The sequence below is a fragment of the Eutrigla gurnardus genome (genome assembly GCF_963514095.1).
Source record: "Eutrigla gurnardus genome assembly, chromosome: 16".
NCBI classification, from domain to species: Eukaryota; Metazoa; Chordata; class Actinopteri; order Perciformes; family Triglidae; genus Eutrigla; species Eutrigla gurnardus.
Window position 1 is genome coordinate 4,036,332 of NC_139927.1, and position 23,708 is coordinate 4,060,039.

The 23,708-nt window shown below is 42.6% G+C and overlaps 2 protein-coding genes across 3 annotated transcripts in view; one reads left to right on the forward strand and one right to left on the reverse strand.

The window, feature by feature from the left end:
* atad2b (ATPase family AAA domain containing 2B) overlaps positions 1-15,385 on the forward strand; it is a 67,201-nt gene extending 51,816 nt beyond the window's left edge. The window contains exons 27-28 of the mRNA XM_084030724.1: positions 7,655-7,783; positions 12,022-15,385. Of these exons, the coding sequence (XP_083886850.1) occupies positions 7,655-7,783; positions 12,022-12,063 (171 nt within the window). The 3' untranslated portion in view covers positions 12,064-15,385. The remainder of the gene's footprint in view (positions 1-7,654; positions 7,784-12,021) is intronic.
* A 99-nt stretch (positions 15,386-15,484) lies between these two features.
* The window catches only part of klhl29 (kelch like family member 29), a 193,622-nt gene continuing 185,398 nt past the window's right edge, over positions 15,485-23,708 (reverse strand). For both annotated transcript variants that reach the window (XM_084030725.1, XM_084030726.1), the window contains exons 14-15: positions 18,771-18,915; positions 15,485-16,858 (exon numbers count right to left, since the gene is read on the reverse strand). In XM_084030725.1, the coding sequence (XP_083886851.1) occupies positions 16,675-16,858; positions 18,771-18,915 (329 nt within the window). In that variant the 3' untranslated portion in view covers positions 15,485-16,674. The remainder of the gene's footprint in view (positions 16,859-18,770; positions 18,916-23,708) is intronic.

Below are 23,708 nucleotides of genomic sequence, written 5' to 3' on the forward strand. Positions count from 1 at the left end.
TAAGCAGATATTTGGGACTGGCACGCTGCCTGATGTTGTATTAGGGGCCGCAGTGTGCGTTGTACTGTTCCTTCTCTCTCTCGCTCCCCCGTCAGCTGTATTCATTGATTGCAGAGGGCTGATTATTCCTGACTTTTAACTTGATGGAACAGGCTCTGAAATCTCCACTGAAATGAAATGCCATCAGTGTTATGAGTTTGTCCACACACACACACACACACACACACACACACACACACACACACACACACACACCATCTACTCAAAGCCTGTAGGACAGAGATTATTAGCAGTAGAAGTATTATTTCACTATTTGCATTCCCCTGTCTTTCTGAGTCATGGCCCAGAATTCACTTAGTAAAAAAAAATCAAGTTCCGTTATTGCCAGTTTGGCTGAAAACGATGCTCAATGCTGTTTGGGATCAAAATGAATTCCTCAGCATGAATAAATAGGTCCTGAGGCTTGCTTCCCTAACTACTCCAAAATGTCTCTTATTGTCAGCTGTTTTCTTTCATCAATAATCAGACACTTGTCCACAGATGGGACCGGGAGAAGTAGTGCTGATGATTGCAAATGAGAATTCAGTAACAAGGAATCCAATCTGGCCCGGCAATTTTTCCTCCTTCTTACCGAGAACACACAGATTATCGTCTGCTCTGCTTCTTTTCTTCTTCTTCTTCTTTTTTTTTTCTTTAGCAGCTGCCTAGAAAGAGCTAGTGTTTCTGGTCGCTGGCACAGTATGGAGCCGTTTGGCTTGATGCTTAGCTATTACAGCATGTCAGGATTTCCTGTTTTTTTTTTTAGAGAAGCCTGTCAACAGAAATGGCCCCATTTCAGTTTGTCATCTTCCTTCATTTTTAGTACTAATCCCAGTGGGGGGGGCTTCTGGCAAAGTAGCCATGCCACATGTCTGTTGAATAGCGAACAGCTTAATAGCAGTGGTGGACCAGGGTTTGATTGTCAATAAAAGTAGATAGTGTTTGAAGTGCTTCTTTTTTATATTTTCCTTCATTCCCACTGATGGCTTTGACAATGTGGCTATCTGCATGTAAGTGCACTTCCAAGGCTGTGCCTCTTGGCCATGCATGTGAGGGGCAGGCGGTGTCAACGGCTCACAACACAAACACACCAGTCGCTTGGAGCTTCTTCATGTTCCAGTTCCTCTTTATTTCACCCTTATTTCCACACTCAACCCTCCTATAAACTAATCCATTCATAGACGGACTAAAGGCTTGGATGTGTTGGTATGATTAGTTTACACCGTACACAAAGAGGATTATTTATTTATGTTTTTTAAATGGCCTTGCTTTTGCCTTCCACGGTGTGAAGCATTAGTTGTTGATGGAGATTGTGTAGCAGCTGGAGGCATGTAATGCTATGAGGATGCTATTGAATATGTTAGTGAATAGCCAAGGTGGGGATCTTAGTCAGGGTGATGTATTGGAAGTATTATCTGTAGTGTCCTACATGTACCGTCAATTATCATTTTAACCAGAGATTGATGATGGATATAAAAAGCCTCTGAACCTCAAGCAGTTTAAGGCAGTTCTTTTTTCTTCCCATGTCACATTTAATCAGTATGGCCTTGCATTTCACTCATGTACCTGTAATTATAACCTCTATTACCAAACTTTCACTGAATGTGACCGTTGTTCTCTGCCGAGTCATTCATGGCTTCCCAGGAGTACTTTAATGTATTTATTACAGGTTCTGGTGTCGACATTGAATATAGTTTTGATGAAAAAATGTGATGAAATCTCACCATTTAAAGCTAAGAGAACTGACGGTGTGAAATGCTTACACACACACACACACACACACACACACACACACACACGCACACACACACACACACACACACACACACACACACACACACACACACACACACACACTGCACTACACACTAAAGACACATGGCATTGATTAACCTTTATTTCCCTTGAGGTGTACCTGAAGTTTAACCATCCCTGATCAATAAGCTAGTCCTTTCCATACCCTTGACCTAATCCTAACTTTTTTTTTTTTTTTTGTTGCCGTTGGTTCTGCTATCTGTGCATTTATTTTGGAAAACATGAAGTGATTCTGCAGGCGTATGTGGGAGGTGTCTTTGGGGTTGTTGGTGTAAAGGCAGCGCAGCAAGTTTCTTCTCCTTTTTTATTACCTGGTGATATTGGATCTCTGCTGTTTATAAAACATTAAAATTATTTTCCTGTGGCCTATTTACCATAAAAAATGTATTTATCTCATATTTATACAGTCTACTTTTTCACTTTTTCACCCCAGAACCCTTTCACAGGAAAATGGAGTAAAGATTGCTTCATCATCTTTACATTTCTCATTATTCTTACCTTGACCTTGAGTGGCAAATCCAATAAAGATAGTGAGAGATAATAAAGGTAATATAAACAAACAATCTTAACATGTTATCAGAGTTTTTATTGTTATTATGACCAAGATATTTTATGTACTGAGCTGGACTTCCTTGTCCATGGTCAAGAATAAACACAATTTAAGTGTTTCCAAAAGCCACTTATTAAAGGATTGACTACATTATGGCCTCGTTCTGCTCTAGTTTATACCCTGACCAGGAAACTGGCCCTGAATCTCTAAGCTCTGCATTGATTTAACACAACTCTTTTATTGATCTTTGCCCTGAAGTCAGCACAGTTTTATTTATTTTATTTTTTATTTAGTTATTTATTTTGTACGTTTGAGTTTATATATTCAGTCTGACTGGGTCTCAGATGTGCCGTTACTTGCAAATTTTACGATTTACATAATGTAAATTATGAGTCACTGATTTAAATCTGGTGACATCGAGACTAAACTGAAATACATGGAGATCCTCATTTACATGCATCAAGATTAAAAACACAACCATTTTATTAGGGGGCGCCGTATTAATATCATATATAAGGATAAGGTTTATTAATATATTAAATCTTGCACAAAGGAGCTGCTGCATAATATCATGTACCCTCCTCGATACTGCACAACTATCAGAAGGCTGTGATTTGATGTGAGAAGTAAAGCCTCCAATAAAGAGGAATGTTAGCCGGGTTTTTACACGCCCAGCCAAAAGAGATGACCATATCATTTTAACGTGCTGAGACCATGGTAATATGATTTGTCATGATCGGCCCTGACCCTTATGACTCTATCTATATTGCATTACCTGTGTGACCGAGTGCTCTGTAAGCCACATTATATGCCACTGCTACTGGAATCTGCACATTATTATTTTTTTTCCTTCACATTCCACTAGTGCTACATCCGCACTCATCTACACTAACAAGCAACTAGAATAATTTATAATTCATTCTTTTACTCGTGTGGGAGGAGAGAGAAGAAAAAGGTAAAACAGGAAGAAGGGGGTGAATTGTTCTCTTGGAGGCAGATATTGAAGGCTTAATAGTGTCCCTGGTGACGGGGACTGTTGGGCTTCAAATCCTTGTTTTTTTTCCCCCTCACTGCTCGCTAACCCCCTTTTCTCTCAATTACTACTGAGGATGGCTCTTCATACATGCATGCTCACACACACACACACACACTTGTGAAGCATCATCCACTGATGAAACAGGCAGACCCTCCACTATATCACAGAGACCTCGAGTCTGCATGTGTGATGCTTTCAGGTTGTTTGTTTGGAAGATAATTATATTACCATCTATATTCCGTGATTACATAATAGCATTATTAGTCTGGTGGTCTTCCTGCTGTATCTCCACAACGGAAAGGTCCTACAGATTACGAAACTAGTCCGGTGGACAGACAGACGGACGTACGTGCAGTTGAAGTTTCTATACCTCGCCGTAACGGATGTCCCCCAGATTCTTAGTACCTGGTGTCCGAAGAGCAGCAATGGATGGTTTGAAAAATGCAGAAGAGGCCAGGTTTCATTATTATCTCCTCCCCATCGAGCCGGGAGGGTAAAGGACTCTGATAAACATCTCAGCGTCTCTGCAGGGGACTGGATTGTGTGACTAGAATTGACATGTTATCTGGTTCATAGGCCAGGGGGGGTTAAATACCGGAGCTGCACCGCGGGATAATGAAGAATCCGGTCGCTTGGATCTCCTTCGTGTTTGTTATCTCCGCCATTGTGTATCCGTCTGTCTCACATAGCACTGGACCCATCTGCCTCTGTGCATTTATGACTATATAGAACCTTATGTTATTGATTGTTTTATTCCACCCTTGATGACTGACTCGAGGCATTTAGGAGAATCTGCTCGGCTGAAAGCCTTACCTAGTCCGTTTCAGGCCACATTTGACACCTTTGAGCTCTCCATACCCTGAAGTATATCTAATGAGACACTACACTCCTGCACAATATAAATACATCCCTGTTTTTGTCATCTTTTTCACCATCTTGGCTGTAAGGGAGCCAGAAGGGACAATATAGTGAGATTCAGCTATTTTCTGGGAGGATGCTTGTATTTTCTCACTATTTTTGAGCATTTAGTTTGTGTTCTTTTTGATTGCTGTAAGTGCCATTACCTATATGCGGTATATTAATATCAAATTGGGAGTATATTAAGAAGGAATTGTCAGAATTCTGCGCAAATGATCTCATTACTAATGAGTCATTGTGTTAGAATAGCACCTGGGATAACTCTATATGATATTATAAAATCCTCTTTGAAAGGCAGACGTGTGGCACTAATGCAACTCCACTTCTCATTATTCTGCTTTGTTTCCCTGGAGCCGCTGTCACCCCGAGCCGTCACAGCTCCATCTGTGGCGTTGAGAGAACGATAGAGATGTGAGTAAAGAAAAGGGGATGTGAGTAAAGATGGGGAGGGGTAAACGGTCCATGTCAGTAGCAGTCTTTAACGCGTGGGATTACTGCCCTTTTGTGTGCAGTGAGCTCACTCAATCACTGAGCCGGTGTAACACACAGTCACCATTTACCCCACACTGCCAAAGCCCTCCTGATCAGGCCGACGGAGGCTGGGAGGTACGCTGCTGCAATCAGCTGGCTAACGGGGAGGAGGAGGTGGAGGTGACAAAGAGGGAGGAGAGGGGGGAATAAAAGAAGAAGAGCACGGGAAGGAGGAGAAACTGTTGGTGCAAGTAGATGTGAGGGGAGCATCAATAAACCATTAGAATAGGCAGGAGGTGAGACGATGCACTATTAAATAGTGAAATGCACTCAAAGCAGGAGATGGGAGTCGTAATGAAAAATGGAACGCGGTGGCATTTGGATGAAAAGGAAGGTGCCTTACAGTGACTCACATCATAACGCATGTGTGAGATGGCTCCTAATGGTGCCAATTACAGCTTTTAATGCTCGTGTTGTTAAAATAGGCATCTTACGGCGATGCCCTCCATTCGGTCCTCTTTTTATTAGCAGCTCCGGCGGCTGGGGTGAAACCTGAGAACTCCCCCTGATGTTACACCACAGTTACTCTGTGAAAAGGTACAAATTGAATCCAATAAAATATGCTCCATATCGAGCAGTGGACCACACTTTTTTTTCTTTTTTTTGTAAAAGGCAGCTGCGATGATCGTTATCGCTTTGGATGAATTCTGTATGCTCACTTTATTTGTCGAGGGACCTCCAGTTATTAGATTGGCCAGGTGGAGGTTTTTTTTTATGTCAAAGGCATATTAGCGATGATTCCTCCTACACTGCCAGATTAAGTTATAGAAGTGTGATTATTTCAAAAGGTATTATCTACTCAATTACAAGTTATGTTTCCGGGCAATTGAGTTCAGTATGATAAGCACCTGCTGGAAACTCAAAGTACGGGGAAATTAAACTTCAGTGACTACAGGAGAGATTTGAAGTTGGAAAATCTACTTTTGTTCAAAGTTTTATGCAGATAATGGCGTCATAAATACATATCAAAAAAGGCGAAACTCACCCCTAAATCGCTAGCAGTGTCTAATCCCGTAACAGGTGTCATTCCTCACCCTTGCTGTCGTCGTGCAGGGCTGTAATGGCTTTCTGTGATGCAAATCAAAAACAATGCAGGCCTCCGACGAGCTCTAATAATCTCCCCCGTTGCCCATTACTTTTACTGTCAGCGTGTAGTGGGAGAGATGAAATAATAGTTATGCAACAGTAGCCACAGTTTGGCCCGATGCTCGTCCTTGCAGACTTTTCCAGGGACCCGTCCTCCAGGCGGCTCCATAAAAGTTTGATAACCGAGCATAAATCCAACACATTCAACACCCGAAAACAGGCCATTATTTTAAACTGAATACTGTATTTGTATGTTTATTTGTTCCGAACAAGTAAAGACGTAAAATAGGAATAAAAAACAACAACAAAATAGTCAAACAATTAGACGTTCCAAGCAATATTTGCATTATTTTTTTCTTTACAGCTCTGAAAGGAGTGAGAAGAAGAATAACTTATTTACTCTCTATTACACCCTTCTTCCATATTAATAGTTAATTAATTAATAATAATAATAATACCATTGCTTATAATAACAATACTGATAATTATCAATAATAAATGAGTATATTATCAATTACATACTATATGAATTAGACCATAGACACATATTTAACCATAGTTAATACTGAGGGTTGTATTGGATACAAGTATGTAGTTTACCACAGCTGGAAGGTGCTGGAAAAGCATGGAAATGCACCTTGAAATGCGTGAAAAGTGAATTTGAGTTTTGAAAAAGGTAATATTTCAGTGGAGAGCTAAGGAGAAGGAGCTGAGTCATCGTGGTGGATCCAGGGAGCAGCTTCACTCTTCTTTAACTCGGTTAGGCAAAAAAAAACAAATCAAGAAACAACATCAACAAAGTGAAATATTGCTCTGGAGGTCAGACTTGTGGTCATGAGCTCAGTGTGTTTTGGGATTAAGTTGCCGCTGAGGTGTTTGTTGACGTTGAGCCGTTGTCGGTGACTTTAATCAAGACAAGTGTTCCGTCATTTAAACAGAAGCCCCAGTCAGATGGAGTGCAGTGATTAATACAATGCTAACCTTTTTGCCTCTGTAATTTTTCTTTAGCTCACTATAATTATCTCTCAGACGCTCCTCTGATGAGAGGCTTTGTCAAACATCCACGTTTTATTAATCTTGACATTGCCTTGGTTTTATGTGTTTAACACCGTGGTCACTGTTTCTCACACACACACACACACACACACACACACACACACACACACACACACACACACACACACACACACAGCATTTAATTTCTGTCGAGGTTTCTCTATTTGCCTTGCGTCAGTGATGGTAACCTTAATTATTGTGCCTTTGCTGTCTCAGTCTATGCATTCTGATGAGCTCTCTGTTTGAATAGACACACACACACACACACACACGGACGCTGGCTTGGGTAAAATGTGAGAAACGGGTCAATTAAAAGGGCCTTTGACTGTCCAGAATGTTTTAATTAAAGTAGCAGTGAAATGTAAACTTGCTTCTAATTATGATTAGCCCAAATTAGCTGTCACTCTGATGTTAATTGCTTTTGAATGGAGCTGACCTCCGAACGCTTCGTCTCCGTGCAGCCACATCAGCGCTGAGCTCGTGTGACCAGTTAATCAGCACTCCGTGGCCCGTCTGTTTCATTACCGCTTCTCCACGCACACGCCGACGGATATGAGAGATATAATATGCAGTGTGTGTCTTCTGAAGGAGTAAATGGTGATGTATTTGTCCCTCCCCTCCAGGCTCTGCTGGACACGGTGGTGAAGAAGAGTGAGGGCTACAGCGTGGAGCAGCTGGAGCGACTGTTCTCCCTCCTCAGCCAGTGTATCTACCAGCACCGCCGAGAGTACGACAAGACCCGGCTACTGGAGGTCAGCGATGCACCGTCGGCCTTCACACAAAGTGTTCATGTCACATTTTAGTCCGTTTGAAGCAATACCTTTCGTGGTGCATGCTTTATTGACTGAGAACGCTGAGTTCTCTTGATCATGGAGCCTACATGTACCAGGATGCATTGCAACACCCACACTAGCTACATATGGTCTAGCGTGGCTAATACAGCTACACCCTCAGTCTCTCTCCACGGCTTTTCCTCCGGCCTTGAATGAATTAAAACAAATAAATCAATTATTAAGTCGTGAAAAAAGTCACATAAAAAGTCATTGTGTAGTATTCCATAAAAGTATAATATGTAAAAGAAAATATATTTTATTTTATTGTATGTCATAAAAAATAAAGGTCATACTATAAAAGATATGCTCAAGGATGGCATAAAAGTCATAGTTTAGAATGTCATAAAAGTTATGGTAAAGTATTCCATAAAATAATAATAATATATAAGTCATAGTATTTCACCTAAAAATAATAGTGTAGTTTACTTTAAAATGTTTTAGCTGTCATAAAAAGTCATGGTATAATATGCAAAAAGAGTAAAGTATCATAATGTAGTATGCCATAAAAAGTCATAGTATGTCATCAAGAAGTTGTAGTATAGTATGCTTTAAAAGTTTTACAATCAGTCACAGTGTGTTATGTCTTAAAAGTCATTAAAAAGTCAAACTACAGTGTGCCATAAAAATGCAATAAAAAGTTACAGGATAATATGTCATAAAAATGATAATGGAGGATGCCATAAAAAGTGATTGTATGGCACAAAAAAGTAATAAGAGTAAATATAGAGAAAGAGACGAGGCAGCAGACTGTCCATCCAGCCAGGAATCAAACCGACGACCTAACCACTCAGCTATCAGGTCACCCTCTTTTTTTCATTTTTAATCTCTTGCCTGTCTCATACAGGAGGAAAAAAAGTTTCTGTATATTTCCCAGAATCCCATCTGGCCATCTGCTGCTGCTGTAAGGATGTCAGTGGAAGACAGTGGGCCAGGAATGGCAGCGTTCTGGTGCCGGTAGCCAGAACTGGCTGTCAGGATGTCAGAGAGAGAGCAGTCAGCCAGGTGGTGCCGCCTGTCGACCGGCCGGCCGGTGGAGGGGGAGGAAGAGGAGGGGGAGGAGGGGGGGGTTCATCTCACACTGCCAGCCTAAATTGGTGTTTCCAGAGCAGAAATGTCAGCTCGCTTGGCACGTGTTTTGTTTGCCAGTTGTTTTTTCCAACGTGCATCTCGAAATCCGCAGCAGGTCGTCTCCTCCTCTTCTTCATCTTCCTCCCCTGGGGAGTGCACAAAAACAAAAAACAAAACATGCGCCCCATACACACTTCCTGGTAGATACTCAGCGTGGCGGCTGAAGCCATTCCCACTTAATGTAGCAGCGTGGTGTTGGTGTCTGCATCGTGGAGAGACGAGTGAAATGGAGCGTGTCCATACATTTGTCTCCTTTACTCCTCTTCCTCCTCCTCCTCTTCCTCTCCTCTGGGTACAGCCTGTCTTAGACTTCCAGAAGCGCTGACCTTTCAGCAGATGGAGTGGACTACGCCCAGCTTCCAGTTAAAGCTAGAGGGACCGTCTCTGCCCCGTACACAATAACATATTTCTATCTGCTAATTGGCATTCACATCGCCCCGTTGCCTCAAGCAGCAACTTAAAACGCTGTCACAGGGCTGTACATGCCACCGGTCAACACAAGAGTTGCTTATTTCTCTGCAGATTTTTGTTAATTGCTGCAAGTCAATTTCATATACGTTTTTTTTGGCTTCCTTGTTCATCAAGTACAACGGCGTATCATCTGTGAACAAAGAAAACGGAGCTGAGAGAGGTGGGCAATATTAAACATTTGCACGTTTATAAGGTGTCATGGTCCTTAGGGTGAAATTGTCATCTTATGGCTAAGATGCTAGCGGTAGTTTTCACTTGTCATAGCAACGGCCAACATCTGGTCAAGCCACTTGTTTACGTCCTCTATGACAAGTGAAAGCTACCGCTAGCATCTTAGCCCAATCGCCCCGATACTTTACAAACTCTTGGAATTCTTGGAATATTGCCCCTCTCTCTCGGCTCTGTTTTTTTTTTACCCTACAGTTGCCCTAATACGCCGTCGTACTCAAAGGCAACATCAGGGACCAAAATCCTCTGTAAACCAGGTTCATGTAGTGTAGCGTAGACACGTGTTTAAATGTGACACATAAGGCTATTTGGAGCACGTGTAATCAAACTATCTGTAAATCTTTAATGATCAACACATCGTTTCTGAGTCTTCTTCTGAGACCTTCTTTCAAGACGTTTCGTCCCACTGTTGTCGTATAAAAGACAAAATAATCAATTTCTCCATCGACGGAAGCATCCGAACATCCAGGCGCAATACACAAGATTGTTCTTTTCTCAATGATTCACACACACACACACACACACACACACACACACACACACACACACACACACAGAACCCTGTGTTCTCGGGAGTTATAGGAAATTTGATCTGGGAAGCGGGAGGAAATCGGTAAACGGGGGTAGATAAGAGCAGTTCAAAGCCAGTCGGATACACCCAAAAGTAATTTATACCACCTTTGTCACCAACTGACGACATCTTGACAGTGATGCTGGATTCTTCTTTTTAATGCATAATATTGATGGCCCCGCCGGGAAATTAAAGTCTCTAAATCTACAGATCTGCCACGTTGTACCTATCGAGCAACAGTAATTAAAGCTTTACTGCACTGTAGCACCTAACTTTATGTAAGTGAGACAGAGAGGGGCACCGCCCGGGACTCGTTGGGATTATATGCTGTGTTTTTTGGGGGGGAGGGTGATGACAGGGGAGGTCTTCAGGCAGAAACTGGAGATCACACGAGTGCAAAAGGCGAGGAGGCAGCAACGAGCTAAGTGTGTGGGCGTAGACAGGGAGACACGCAGACAGACAGGTGGCTGTCTGAGGAGCTGGAGCTAAACTCGCAACTTTTTTTTTATCCTGTCAACTTCCCTTTCCACAGCAGCTCCGTGATATAGTGTTGCTGTGGAGGTAGACGTGCTTTAATTGAAGTTATTATTGGATTATTTTTCAAATCCATTCGGCAAAATGTCGGGTGTAGTTTTCATTATTCTTGTAATATTTTTTTTGTAAATGAACAGCAGGCCAAAATGTGCTCTTACTTTTAATTAACGGAGGACTTTGGCACCACTTCAACCTTTTTTTTTTTGTTGTGGCCTTGAGAGGATTTAAAAAAGGGCTTTGATCATCAGAAGTTAGCTTGAATTGAATGTATTTTCAGTCAACAGTGTTTGAACAAAGTGTTCTTCGGTTTGAGACGGTAATTAAAGGAGAAAATAACGCGTCCAAAAGCAAGAAAAAACGTATTTTTATTTATAAATCTGATGATAGTTTCACCTCTAATCTCTATTTATTAAGCGATTATTTTTCACACATACATTTCACTTCATTCAAGAACTACTTTAGTACTTTTATATATAGTGTTGGAGTCATTAGATAGTTACATAAAGTCATCTAAATCAACGATTATAAGAGAAATGCAGTATAAACACAGAAAAGAGAACAAATAATTCATAATAATACAAGTAAAACCTGATGATTGTTTGCTTTCTCAACTCATTTAATAATTAAAAAAAAGAAATCCAATTAAACTAAAAATACAAAAAAACCCACATATGCTCAGTTGAGTACCAGAGTCAAAAAACGACAAGAAAACAACAAGCAATGGAACTCATTTTTATTATTATTTTTACATATTTATTTTCAAAATGAAAAAAAAAAGTCAATTATCAAGATCAAATAACATTAATTGACTAATCATTCCAGCTTTTATGATCTTTATGCCTGTTGCCCTCTTTGAAGTGATGCATAAAAAAAAATCAAATTTCCTGCAATTTACATTAAAGATATTACTTCATTTAGTATTCGAGAACTTTTAAACTACAAAAGTACAAGATTGTAGCGTCTGCTAATACTGTTCATCATGATGCTGTAAAAGTTTTTATTTGAGGATGAAAGTTTAACTCTTTATAGAAGTCTAAAATGTCTTCTTACTGTGTCGTCGTACAGTTTTTAACTTTTTGCTGTCGACGTTGGAATATCTTGTCACGGCGTCTCCGCTGTGGGAGATCTCCCCAAGTTATATTGAAGCGATGCTTTATACACACATCTGACGGTGGCTGTGATGATGCTCAGCAGTGTGTGTGTCTGTTTGTGTATTTGTGTGCAGGAGATGGAGGGGAGAGTCCAGCATTTTCATACATTCCTGTGAGACGGAGAGAGAACACCTGATCAGGTAGATCCTGAACAGCCTGGGACCACAAAGACACACAAAACTGAGTGAGAGCGGGAGAAGGAGCTTTCCAAGTCCAGCCCTCAACACACACACACACACACACACACACACACACGGAGAAAACACAGCGCCCTCTTCTTGCTGGGAGGGGACACGACGAGGACGACGTTGAGGACATTCAAATGGTGCTATCGTCTCAGGAACCTGGCCAGATCCAGACCCATTCTACACAACCAAACTCCTGGAGGTGTGTCAGTAACACACACTAGCACACACACACACACGCACACACACACACACACACACACACACACACACACACACGCACACACACAAACAGTGACGGGCGACCCTGGTGCTACTCGGGTGCTATCCTATCGTTCATCCATGCTGCTCTTGGGATTTTACTTCTTAACTTGGACGACTAGTAAAACCAACAGATCGGGTGATGTCATATCGTGGATTCACACACACACACACACACACACACACACACACATGCTGACACTTGGGTATGCATGTATTTCTACACAAACATGCACACACACTCGCCCAGATCCTCACCAGCAGAAGTGTGAATGCAGAGGTGCTGCCCGGCGATGAGGACGGTTTAATGTTCTGAATCACTGAACCCCCCCGTCTCCCCCGAGTGGAACGCTCCGTCGTCGGCCCGGTTTGTCGTCTTTCTGCCATCTTTTGTTCTTTTTTAGCTACTTGATTAATTGAATTTACCTGAGCCACCGTCGAGGACTCTCACCCAGAAGGATCGTTTACAACGACGTTTTTAAGCGTGAACAACAAAGTTCCATGAGGTCAGCACAGCGGGGCGACGCCCCCTTTCATCAGACCGCCTCCAGCAGCGGGCGTCCTGCGGAAAACAGCTTGTGGTGTCCGAACCCTCCAACTCACTACAGTCACAGTCTGAATGTCCCCCCCCCCAGTCCGAGCCGAAACTGGAGGTTCGCCCACACACATCAGAACGCGTCTAAGAGTTTGCACTGCCTAGTGTGTGCCTTATTTAAAAAAATACAAAAAAAACTTCATATGGAACTATATTTAGCAGGATTTTTTTAATTTAATACTTGTGACAAAAGAAAACAGGCTCCCAAGTCGAGTGCGGGTCCTAACCACTGAGGTCACAGTGACCTTGAAGCAAAAAAAAAAAAAAAAAAAGTTTGTTTCAATGCCATTAGGTTCATTAAAAAAAAAAAAAAAAACATATCTAGGTTAAACATTTCAACCTGGGCCAAAAAAAGACAAATTGACGACCTTTGAGAAAATGAGTTTCCGATGATTCTTACGTTCTGTGGTTGCGTTTTGAAAGCACTTGTTTGGACTTTTAATGTGTTGACGTCCTGTTTAAACCCCGACGTGGCGGGCCGGTCCACCTGAGCCGACAGCAGGGGGGTGCACAGGAACACCAGCTTCTCTTCAGTTTTCCATATGCAAATCAAAACGAAATCACCGTGCCAAGTGTTAGCCCGCTCCCTAAAAAAATACAAAAAGGTGCTGACGAAATGACGGGAAAGTCAGTTTTCACTTGTTTATATCTGATGGTCATAACGATCTTTTGTGTTTTTGATGATTTTGTTGTATAATTTTTTTTCTCCTTTTTGATAAAAATGCTTTGCTTGAGTTGAGATTTTTTTTGCATGATTATGTTTTTTTAATTTTAATTTTTTATAATGAACAAGGCCATTCTAGGCAGTGCCCGTCACTAAGGTGTATAAAGCATTACATGATTTTTTTTTTTTTCTATTTTATCCTCCTCCTCCTTTCAAATGTGTGTTCCGACTTTTCTGGATTTATTTCGTGTTTTTCTTCTCAACACCAGACGAGGGAAGCTGGATTCACATCAGTAAATGTTTTCTTGCAGTAAGTGAAGGTGTTTACTGAAGCTTTATGACGTCTTCATGACGTTGTCGTGGATATTTTTTTTTGGAGATGCCACATTTCTTCTCGTCCGATCCTCAAACCCCGGCTCACCTCTCGCCTTTTCCTCAGACTCTAGGAAGCAACGCCCGTATGCAAACTGGCAACGACAGGTTAGCACTTGGACTACTGCAGAGAGAAAAACCAACGCTACCTCAGCTTAACTTATTTTAATGCGAAAACTGTTTACTGGGTACAAACGAACAGTATTCCCCCCCCCTCCCCCTCCGAAATACTGTTGCAACATCTCCAGTACCATCAAAGGTACCAGATCAGTGAAACCACGGCTGCTGCAGTAATCCCAGTTTGTTGAGAGCTCTCCGATTGTTACGTATGTTTGCATTTGAGCCAGATGATGATTGCATAAATATTAAGCATATTTCAAGAACTGTATATGTTGCTTTAGTTTCAGGTTCTCTTTGATATCCCCCATACTACTTGCTCTTTTTTTTTCCCCTCATTAAACAACCATCGCCTTCATTTTAAATTTAACTTCTTAGCTTCTAAAATTTGCAGATTTTCATCTCATGATTCAGATTATTTATTATCAAACACGTTTTACACCTAATATTCAATCGCTTGTCTTTTTGTACGTTTGATTTAAATCAACCGGGAACGTCGCGCGTCCATTTTCAACCTTTTTGTTGTTTTTTTGCTGATTGCGTAGCGTTTTGTAGCGGGTTTATTTGCGTGTGCAGGAGGGGAAATAAAGGGTTTACAGGTCTCTCAGGTTCAACACACGACAACATGCCCTTTCACCTTTTCTATTTATTTCATTGTTCTAGTGTGTTCTTCGTTAAAGTGGTTGCAGACTGTGGCATACTGGAAGAGACGATCCTTTTAGGACGATTTGATATTTAATAAAACGTAGTCTTGTCTAGAACAACCCAGGAAAAAAGGAACCGGACCAGATTTAACTTCTTTTTTTTTATTGTTCACTTTGTCTCCCACTTTTCTGCCAAAAGAGTTATTTTTTAATTAGAAACTCGTATGGAAATTAATATGGGTAGTTAAATGTCATACATTGCAATCTTACTTTCTTATAAATTGTAGCCAGTTTGGACTAACAACCAATTTTTGTCTGGTAGTCGAGACTACGTAGTCCAGTATGCAGAGGGAAAGGGTTTCTTCTATCCTGATGACTTGGTTCTTCCCCCGAATTCTTTCACGTTTCATCGTAGTCGAGACTTTTCTTTTTTTTTACAAATGATTTTTTTTCATAGCTTTGTCAGTTCTGTTCGTTTGTGTATTTAACACACCTGTTTGCAATTGTTACTTTAGTGTAAGTTATATTTGAAATGAAACATTTACTGTATTTCTCAAATAAACTGCTGTGATATACTTGAATAAAAAGGTGCAAACTGTATGTTTTAAAGTCGTGGTTTTTCTATTTTTTAATAACCTGTAGTAAAAAAACAAGATACCCCCCAAAAAAAAAAGACTTGACAGCGTGTTCATGTTCTGGTATATGTATTAGGTTTTTAATAATAATTGTTAATTTCTCCTTTTTGGGTACAGATTTACAGACATACCATTTTTAAATCCAACCTATCCGTTTTTTTTTTCTAAAAACATTTATACAGAATTGCCTTCAGGTTTTTAAAATATACATATTTCCTTCCTGTATTTACAGATTACCAACCCCAAAATCATTTTAAGGTTGCAATGAAAGACGTATAAAACCAAAAAAAGAAGGTGGTGGAGGAGAGAGGGACTCATGGAGGATAAAACATGGATCAACATAACGATGAAATCAGTCACAGTTGATAATTGTGCTTTTTTTTTTTTAGCTGTTCCTTGAACGTCTCATCAGGACGGCGGAGGGAGGAAGTGTCTTTGTCTTTGTCCCAGAGTGTGAATCTATCAGGTCACGACCTCCACGTCTCAATCAGGCTGTTATGTCTCAATGACAAAGAAAAAATATATATTTTTAACACCTACCTGACCCAGATTTGATGTGTTTTTCTCCTTCATATCTTTAGCAGGCCAATAGAAGAACTGGGTTGCACCACAAATCAGTTTATTTTAATGATATAGAATTATAATCATATAAAATTCCTAAATCCTCCCAGTAGAATTCATCTCCCGTGTTTCCTCCCGTCCTGTAGACGTCACTACTGGGGGAAATGTTTCATATTCATACACCACAAACAAAAAAACAATAAAAACTCCTAATGAATGACTTTAAAACGCCTGTTTAACATAATTCTCAAAGGGGGGGCACAGATGTGGGACCTGAGTCCGAGTACAGTACAGGGGAGGCGGTGCGTTCACGGAGATCTGGGAGAAGACAGAACTGAAGAGGATGAGGACGTCGCCGATGAAGGGAGTTGTAGTTTACTAAGAGAGGGCCCTGTGCCTGTTGGGTGGTGGATGAACTACGACCATGGCATTTACAGTACTGGAGGCTCGGTCACCTGACATGGCTGAGTAGTTGGACATGAGTACATTCTGCACAGGGCTTCTTTTTTCTTTTTGGAGGGGGGGGGAGACAGGTAACAGAGCGGATGGATGCTGGCGTCAAAGTTCAGAGGTCACCGACCGACCCCCGACCCTAAGCTGCCGTCGCACATCGTCCCACAAACCGGAGCTCAGCTGGTGTTCCGGAGCCGGCGTGATCAGGTTCCCCTGGGGGGGGGGGGGGGGGGCGGGGCCTCAGCCACTCTGAATGTACTTCTTGATGACCACGCAGCCGTGTCTGAAGAGCGGGCAGGGCAGCGACTGCAGCAGCGTCCACGTGTTGCTGCAGGGGTCGAAGGTCTCCATGTTGCCGAGGGCCGGACCCTCGCTGCTCACGATGCCCCCGGTGGCGTAGATCTTCCCGTCCAGGATCACGGCGCTGCAACGAGGGTAGGAAAACAGCTGTTAATATATATATATATATATATATATATATATATATAAGAAGGTTTACAGCATCATCACATGTGTACGTTAAAGCTGCAGCCGTTAGCCGGTTAGCTTAGCATCTGTATTTATGACTAATTTACTCGACTCGGATTATGACTTTGATTAAATACTACACCTTTGATCACGGCCGTGTATAATATGACACTTTTATGACATACTTTACTTTTTATGAAGTAAAATGGGTTTTATTTGAATTTCAAAGCAAACTATAACTTTTTAAATGCAAGCATTGCTTAGTGTACTATGACATTTATGAAATACCATACTGGGTGTATGAATATATTCTGACATAATACGAGGACTTCATGTATTATATATTGTACTTGAGTGAGTTTTTATGACAAACTATACTATAATTATGAGACTTTCATGGCTAGTATTTTCATACTATAATAATAAACTCATGACATACTATAATATGACTTTTTGTACTTTTATGACATACTATACAAAGACTTTTATCAAATTTGTTCCATTATTTACTACAACTTTTATACGATATAATATACTATGACATGTTTATGCCTTTGACTTCTACGACTAACAATACTTACAATTTTGTGACAAAATGTACTGCAGTATTATTAGTTATTATCCTACTATACTATATACCTACATACCCAACAAGGCTACTCGTGTGTGGTAGAGAAAACACACACACACACACACACACACACACACACACACACACACACACACACACACACACACACACACACACACACACACACACACACACACACACTACCTCTTGAGAGAGGAAAGAAAAAAAAAACCCAAATGAAAAAGCAAATATCTCTACAAATGTGCTCGTATGATATGAGAAACAGAAACAGGAGTTTGTGTGCGGAGAGGATTAAAACTTGGGGCTGTAAGCTGATTAGGGCTTTGTACTCCTATTGGGGTTTGGAACGATCTGCATTTACATAAGGTGCACACACACACACGCGCACGCGCACACGCACACGCACACGCACACGCACACGCACACGCACACGCACACGCACACACACACACACACACACACACACACACACACACACACACACGGCCCAAACAACACATGCGGTCCTCTTGCACAAATTCACAACACTGTCGGGTATGAAACAGATTATTACATAAAGCCTAAATCTACTCAGAGAGTACCACAGCTGATCCGAAAATGGAGAGAGAGGGAGAGAGAGACAGAGAGACAGAGAGAGAGAGAGCGAAGCCTGGAGCTGCTCTTACTGATAAACCGAGGGGAGGTGGAGGCCTGCAGGGGGCCGGACGCAGTGAGGGGAGGATATCAAGCCTCCTGCACGATGACCTCCTGGGGGGAGGGTATATGTGTGGTTCTCTGCCCTGTGTGTTTGTTGTTGCCCCCCCCCCCCCTCTCTCTCTCTAGTGTCAGACTTAGTTAAATGTAGCAGAACAGCCGCCTGGCGTGCGCTGGTGCAGCTTATCGATAACTCTGACAACATGATTTATGTTATACATTCTGCACATAAGAACGCCGCCTGTAATTACTTCCCAAACGTATTTGGTGTTCGCTTCTGTTGTTTTCCTCGACTCATGCAGAGGAAGAGGAGGAGGAGGAGGAGGAGAAGGAGGAGGAGGAGGAGAAGAAGAAGACGTAGAAGAATACGAAGAAGAAGAACGAGGAGGAGGAGAAGAAGGAGGAAGAAGAAGGAAGAAGAAGGAAGAGGAGGACAAGAAGAAGAAGAAAGAACAAGAAGAAGATTTAAACTCCAGTTTCACATATTATCTGCGTCCCAACGTCGGTGTTTGTGAAGCTTCAGACCTACAATGCGAGCCGTTTGTTGAATTCCACGCTGGGATTAACGTTAATCATCTCTCACCTGCAGAACTGCCGAGAGTGGTTCATGTTGGGGCCGGCCTTGATGTTGCCTTTGTCCGGGTCGTAGATGGTGGTGGCTCGGGCGTAGGCTCCTCCCAGGATGAAGATGAACCCGTTTAGACTCACCGCAGGGGCGTATTTGTTATCTGGAGATATGAGAAGAGGGAGAGAGAGAAGAGAGATCTCCGTTAAAGCAAACACACGACTATTGCTTGAATGTCATTCTCACAGAAATCTCCATTCAGGATAATGGCATCAATTTGTTTTCCCTCCCTCCCTCCCTCCTGTCTTTCAGCAGCCAAGCCGCATGCAGAAATAATCATCAACATTCTCCTTATCGCTTTACGGATGTGCCATTCCCAAGATTGCTTTGTAAAAAAAAGATATATATATATAAATATATATGTAGAGAGAGAGAGAATGGCAACCCAGTGAAAAAGCAGAGTTCATAAATCACCGTGGCTTTATTGGGTTCCGCTCCAAAATATGTTTGGGCTTGGCAGCAATATAAAAGAGTTACCTAAGTCCCGATAATTCACAATTGCATTACGGCCCTCTGGCACATCCATAGATTCACAATGGAAAAACACACACAGTGCACATGTATTGGAAATGCACGCGTGAACAGGTGGGATACTGTATAATTCAATCTGATACGGCGTAGAGCACGGCAGCAAAACAGACGCATCGGAGCACAGCGTAGAATTATAGATGACGGGAAGCAAGACCACTGTATCAGAAACCTGCAGCAACAGCATTAACAGCAGCAGCAGCAGCATTAACAGCAGCAGCAGCGTTAACAGAAGCATTAACAGCAGCAGCAGCGTTAACAGCAGCATTAACAGCAGCAGCAGCGTTAACAGCAGCAGCATTAACAGCAGCAGCAGCGTTAACAGCAGCATTAACAGCAGCAGCAGCGTTAACAGCAGCAGCATTAACAGCAGCAGCAGTATTAACAGCAGCAGCATTAACAGCAGCAGCATTAACAGCAGCAGCATTAACAGCAGCAGCAGCATTAACAGCAGCAGCATTAACAGCAGCAGCAGTATTAACAGCAGCAGCATTAACAGCAGCAGCATTAACAGCAGCAGCATTAACAGCAGCAGCAGTATTAACAGCAGCAGCATTAACAGCAGCAGCAGCATTAACAGCAGCAGTGGCGTTAACAGAAGCAGCATTAACAGCAGCAGCAGCATTAACAGCAGCAGCATTAACAGCAGCAGCATTAACAGCAGCAGCAGCATTAACAGCAGCAGTGGCGTTAACAGAAGCAGCAGTATTAACAGCAGCAGTGGCGTTAACAGAAGCAGCATTAACAGCAGCAGCAGCATTAACAGCAGCAGCATTAACAGCAGCAGCAGCATTAACAGCAGCAGCAGCGTTAACAGCAGCAGCAGTATTAACAGCAGCAGCATTAACAGCAGCAGCATTAACAGCAGCAGCAGCAGCATTAACAGCAGCAGCATTAACAGCAGCAGCATTAACAGCAGCAGCAGCAGCATTAACAGCAGCAGCAGCATTAACAGCAGCAGCATTAGCAGCAGCAGCATTAACAGCAGCAGCAGCATTAACAGCAGCAGCAGCATTAACAGCAGCAGCATTAGCAGCAGCAGCATTAACAGCAGCAGCAGCATTAACAGCAGCAGCAGCATTAACAGCAGCAGCAGCGGCATTAACAACAGCAGCAGCATTAACAGCAGCAGCAGCGGCATTAACAGCAGCAGCAGCGTTAATAGAAGCAGCATTAACAGCAGCAGCAGCATTAACAGCAGCAGCATTAGCAGCAGCAGCATTAACAGCAGCAGCAGCATTAACAGCAGCAGCAGCATTAACAGCAGCAGCAGCGGCATTAACAACAGCAGCAGCATTAACAGCAGCAGCAGCGGCATTAACAGCAGCAGCAGCGTTAACAGAAGCAGCATTAACAGCAGCAGCAGCATTAACAGCAGCAGCATTAACAGCAGCAGCAGCAGCATTAACAGCAGCAGCAGCATTAACAGCAGCAGCAGCAGCATTAACAGCAGCAGCATTAACAGCAGCAGCAGCATTAACAGCAGCAGCAGCAGCATTAACAGCAGCAGCATTAACAGCAGCAGCAGCAGCATTAACAGCAGCAGCATTAACAGCAGCAGCATTAACAGCAGCAGCAGCAGCAGCATTAACAGCAGCAGCGTGGGAAGAGGAAGTGGATTTCAAACTCGGGAGCCATTTCTCACACGGAGGCCAATTTACAAGCAGCATGAATAATGCACGGACACTTCCTCACGATGGACGCACGTCGCTGTCGTCGACGGGAGGAGCAACATGTGATGCTCCTCTCATGCAGCACCTCCTCCTCCCCTCCTCCCTCCCCCCGGCTGCCGAGAGTCCGACATGTTTAATTAACAGGTCATCTCTGGAGGCTGGAGGCGGCTCTGTGGCTCCCCAGGCTGACGCTCTAAATGAGCTGCGCTGCAATTTATGTTTCCAGCAACTCATAATGTTCTGTAACAACAAGCCTGGAGGCCCTGATGCATTAAAACCCTCTGTGCACTGAAAAACAAGGGCCTTTGCTTTATTTGGAGTCAGCTTTATAGAGCTGCACCAAATGCATGGTCGTGCTTCATAAATCTCCATCGTAGGGAACGCCGTCCTCCATCATCTTAAACATCCGGGTGCATATTGATCCTCCACGACATCAGAGACACGGAAAGGCAAAGAGGAAGACACAATTTCACCGATTATGGCGGCGGGAACAGCTGTCATTACACACGGACGAGGCTATTTCCAGAACCGACGCCACTTTCACGGCATGTACCTATAAATCATCACCGCCGCAATATTGCAATCATCATAATTAAATGTCAGGAGGGTTCTAAAGATTTAATTTGCGGAGCGCATATGGAAACGTACCTATTTCGTATTTCAGGATGAAATGAATGAGCATCATCGCACATAAAGAGATTCAAATGTAGAGAAATACCGTTTTTTTTTACAGAAGGCTGTAAAAATAGCAATACAATCAGTGGAATTGGAGCGAAACAATGTCTCCCTCTAAGGGAACATCTCTCACCTTATGTGTGAAATGTGCACATCCTTCTTTTTTTATATATAAATACCGGGTTTTGTGTGGGAAGTGGCCTATTTGTGAGAATGTTTTGTTCATGGTCCTCAGAGTCCTCAGTCACACCAGCAGCTCTGTGAGGTTCAACCTGCAGGCAGCTGTCAGACCAGGTAGAAGTACACATACTCTGGGAAAAGTAGAAGTACACATACTTGTGTTCAAAAATACAAGTGCTGCTTCAACTTCTTTACACAAGTAAAAGTGAGTACAGGCTCTGAAATGTACTCAAAGATCTGTCATAATAATAAAAATACATAAATAATTCCCCTCAAATGGACTAAAACTAAAGTAACGAGCCTGTTTTGAAAATGTGGGGAGTAGAAAGTACAGATATTTGTTTTTAGATGTAAAGTAAAACAATACAAGTAAAATACAAGATACCTGAAATTTCTTCTTAAGTCCAGTAAACTATGTGAGTTTAACTAAATGCTAACGTGCTCACAATGACAGTGCTAGCATGCAAGGTTCCCTACGTTACCACGTTCACTATACTTTAGCAGGTTAGCATCCTAAAGCTAGCTACGGTTTGAAGACGGGACGGTCTATCCTCTTGGGATCAGACATGTCTGTATATGACGTCATGTTTAAAAAAACCTCTACGACGACGATGCAGTGATTTACACGCGCTGAAATCCACTGCCATGAAAAAAGTCATGAAAAGTAATTGTTTGAGTCAGAAAAATGTTGTAATACTAAAAAAAAAGTCATGAAAAAAGTTGTAGTATATGTCGATAAATTCAGTGAAAAAAAAGTCTTATTATAGCACCACGTTCACTATACTTTAGCATGTTAGCATCCTAAAGTTAGCTACTTAGCACGGAACAGTTGGGACAGTCTATCCTTCTTCGTCTGTATATGACGTCATGTTTAAAAAAAACTCTTCACTGCCTCTAAATGATTTCCTCCAGTGTGTTATACGACGACGATGCAGTGATTTACACACGACAAAATCCACTGCCGTGAAAAAAAGTCATGAAAAAAGTCGTAGTATAATATGTCGTTAAATTCAGTTCACGTTCACTATACTTTAGCATGTTAGCATCCTAAACTAAGCTACTTTGCCTATCTTGGGATCACGCATGTCTGTATATGAAGTCATGTTTCAGTCTTATTTAGTCTGACAAAAAAAAACCTCACTTCCCTGCCTCTAAATGATTTCCTCCCGTGTGCTATACGACGACGATGCAGTGATTTACACGCGCCGGAATCCAATCTGAAATCCCGCCGCTGCCATCTGGGGGGCATCGGCTCCAATTTCACCCCTTGAGAAACAAGTCGCCTCTGATTGGTCCTCCTCGCATTCTGCCTGACGTGTTTATTTTTCCTCATCTCATTGATATGCAGCTGCCGGTTCTTGCGGCGGCGTGCGGCGGCGGCGGCGTGCACCTCCGTGCGTACATGATGTTTTGTGTTTGGTCCCATAAACACAGAACACTCGTTTCTCGCAGCTCGGCGCCCGAGGCGGAATAATAACAGGATGCTCTCAAAGGAGAAGCCTTTTCTCTCCTTCCCCCCCTCGCCGCCGCCTCCCCGCCCCCCGCCTCCCCCCCGTGGACCCACGCACACGGCGAGCCGGCAGGTGAAGCTCATTCTCATTTGGCTGGACTCAAAGGAGCGCTTTGTTTTGGGCTCTCGTCCCTCCAGAGGAGAAGCTTCGGCTTCCAGGATATGGAGATCTGGCACACAGGTACGCCCGGAGAGTGTTCACACCCTGAGACGCTGAACTGTGTTTCCCTGATGCTGGAAAAGTCAAGCCAAGAAGCCATAGTTGACCACATTCTACATAAAGCGAGAATAAAAGGAGTGGAGGGAGGAGGGGGAGGAGGAGGAGGAGGA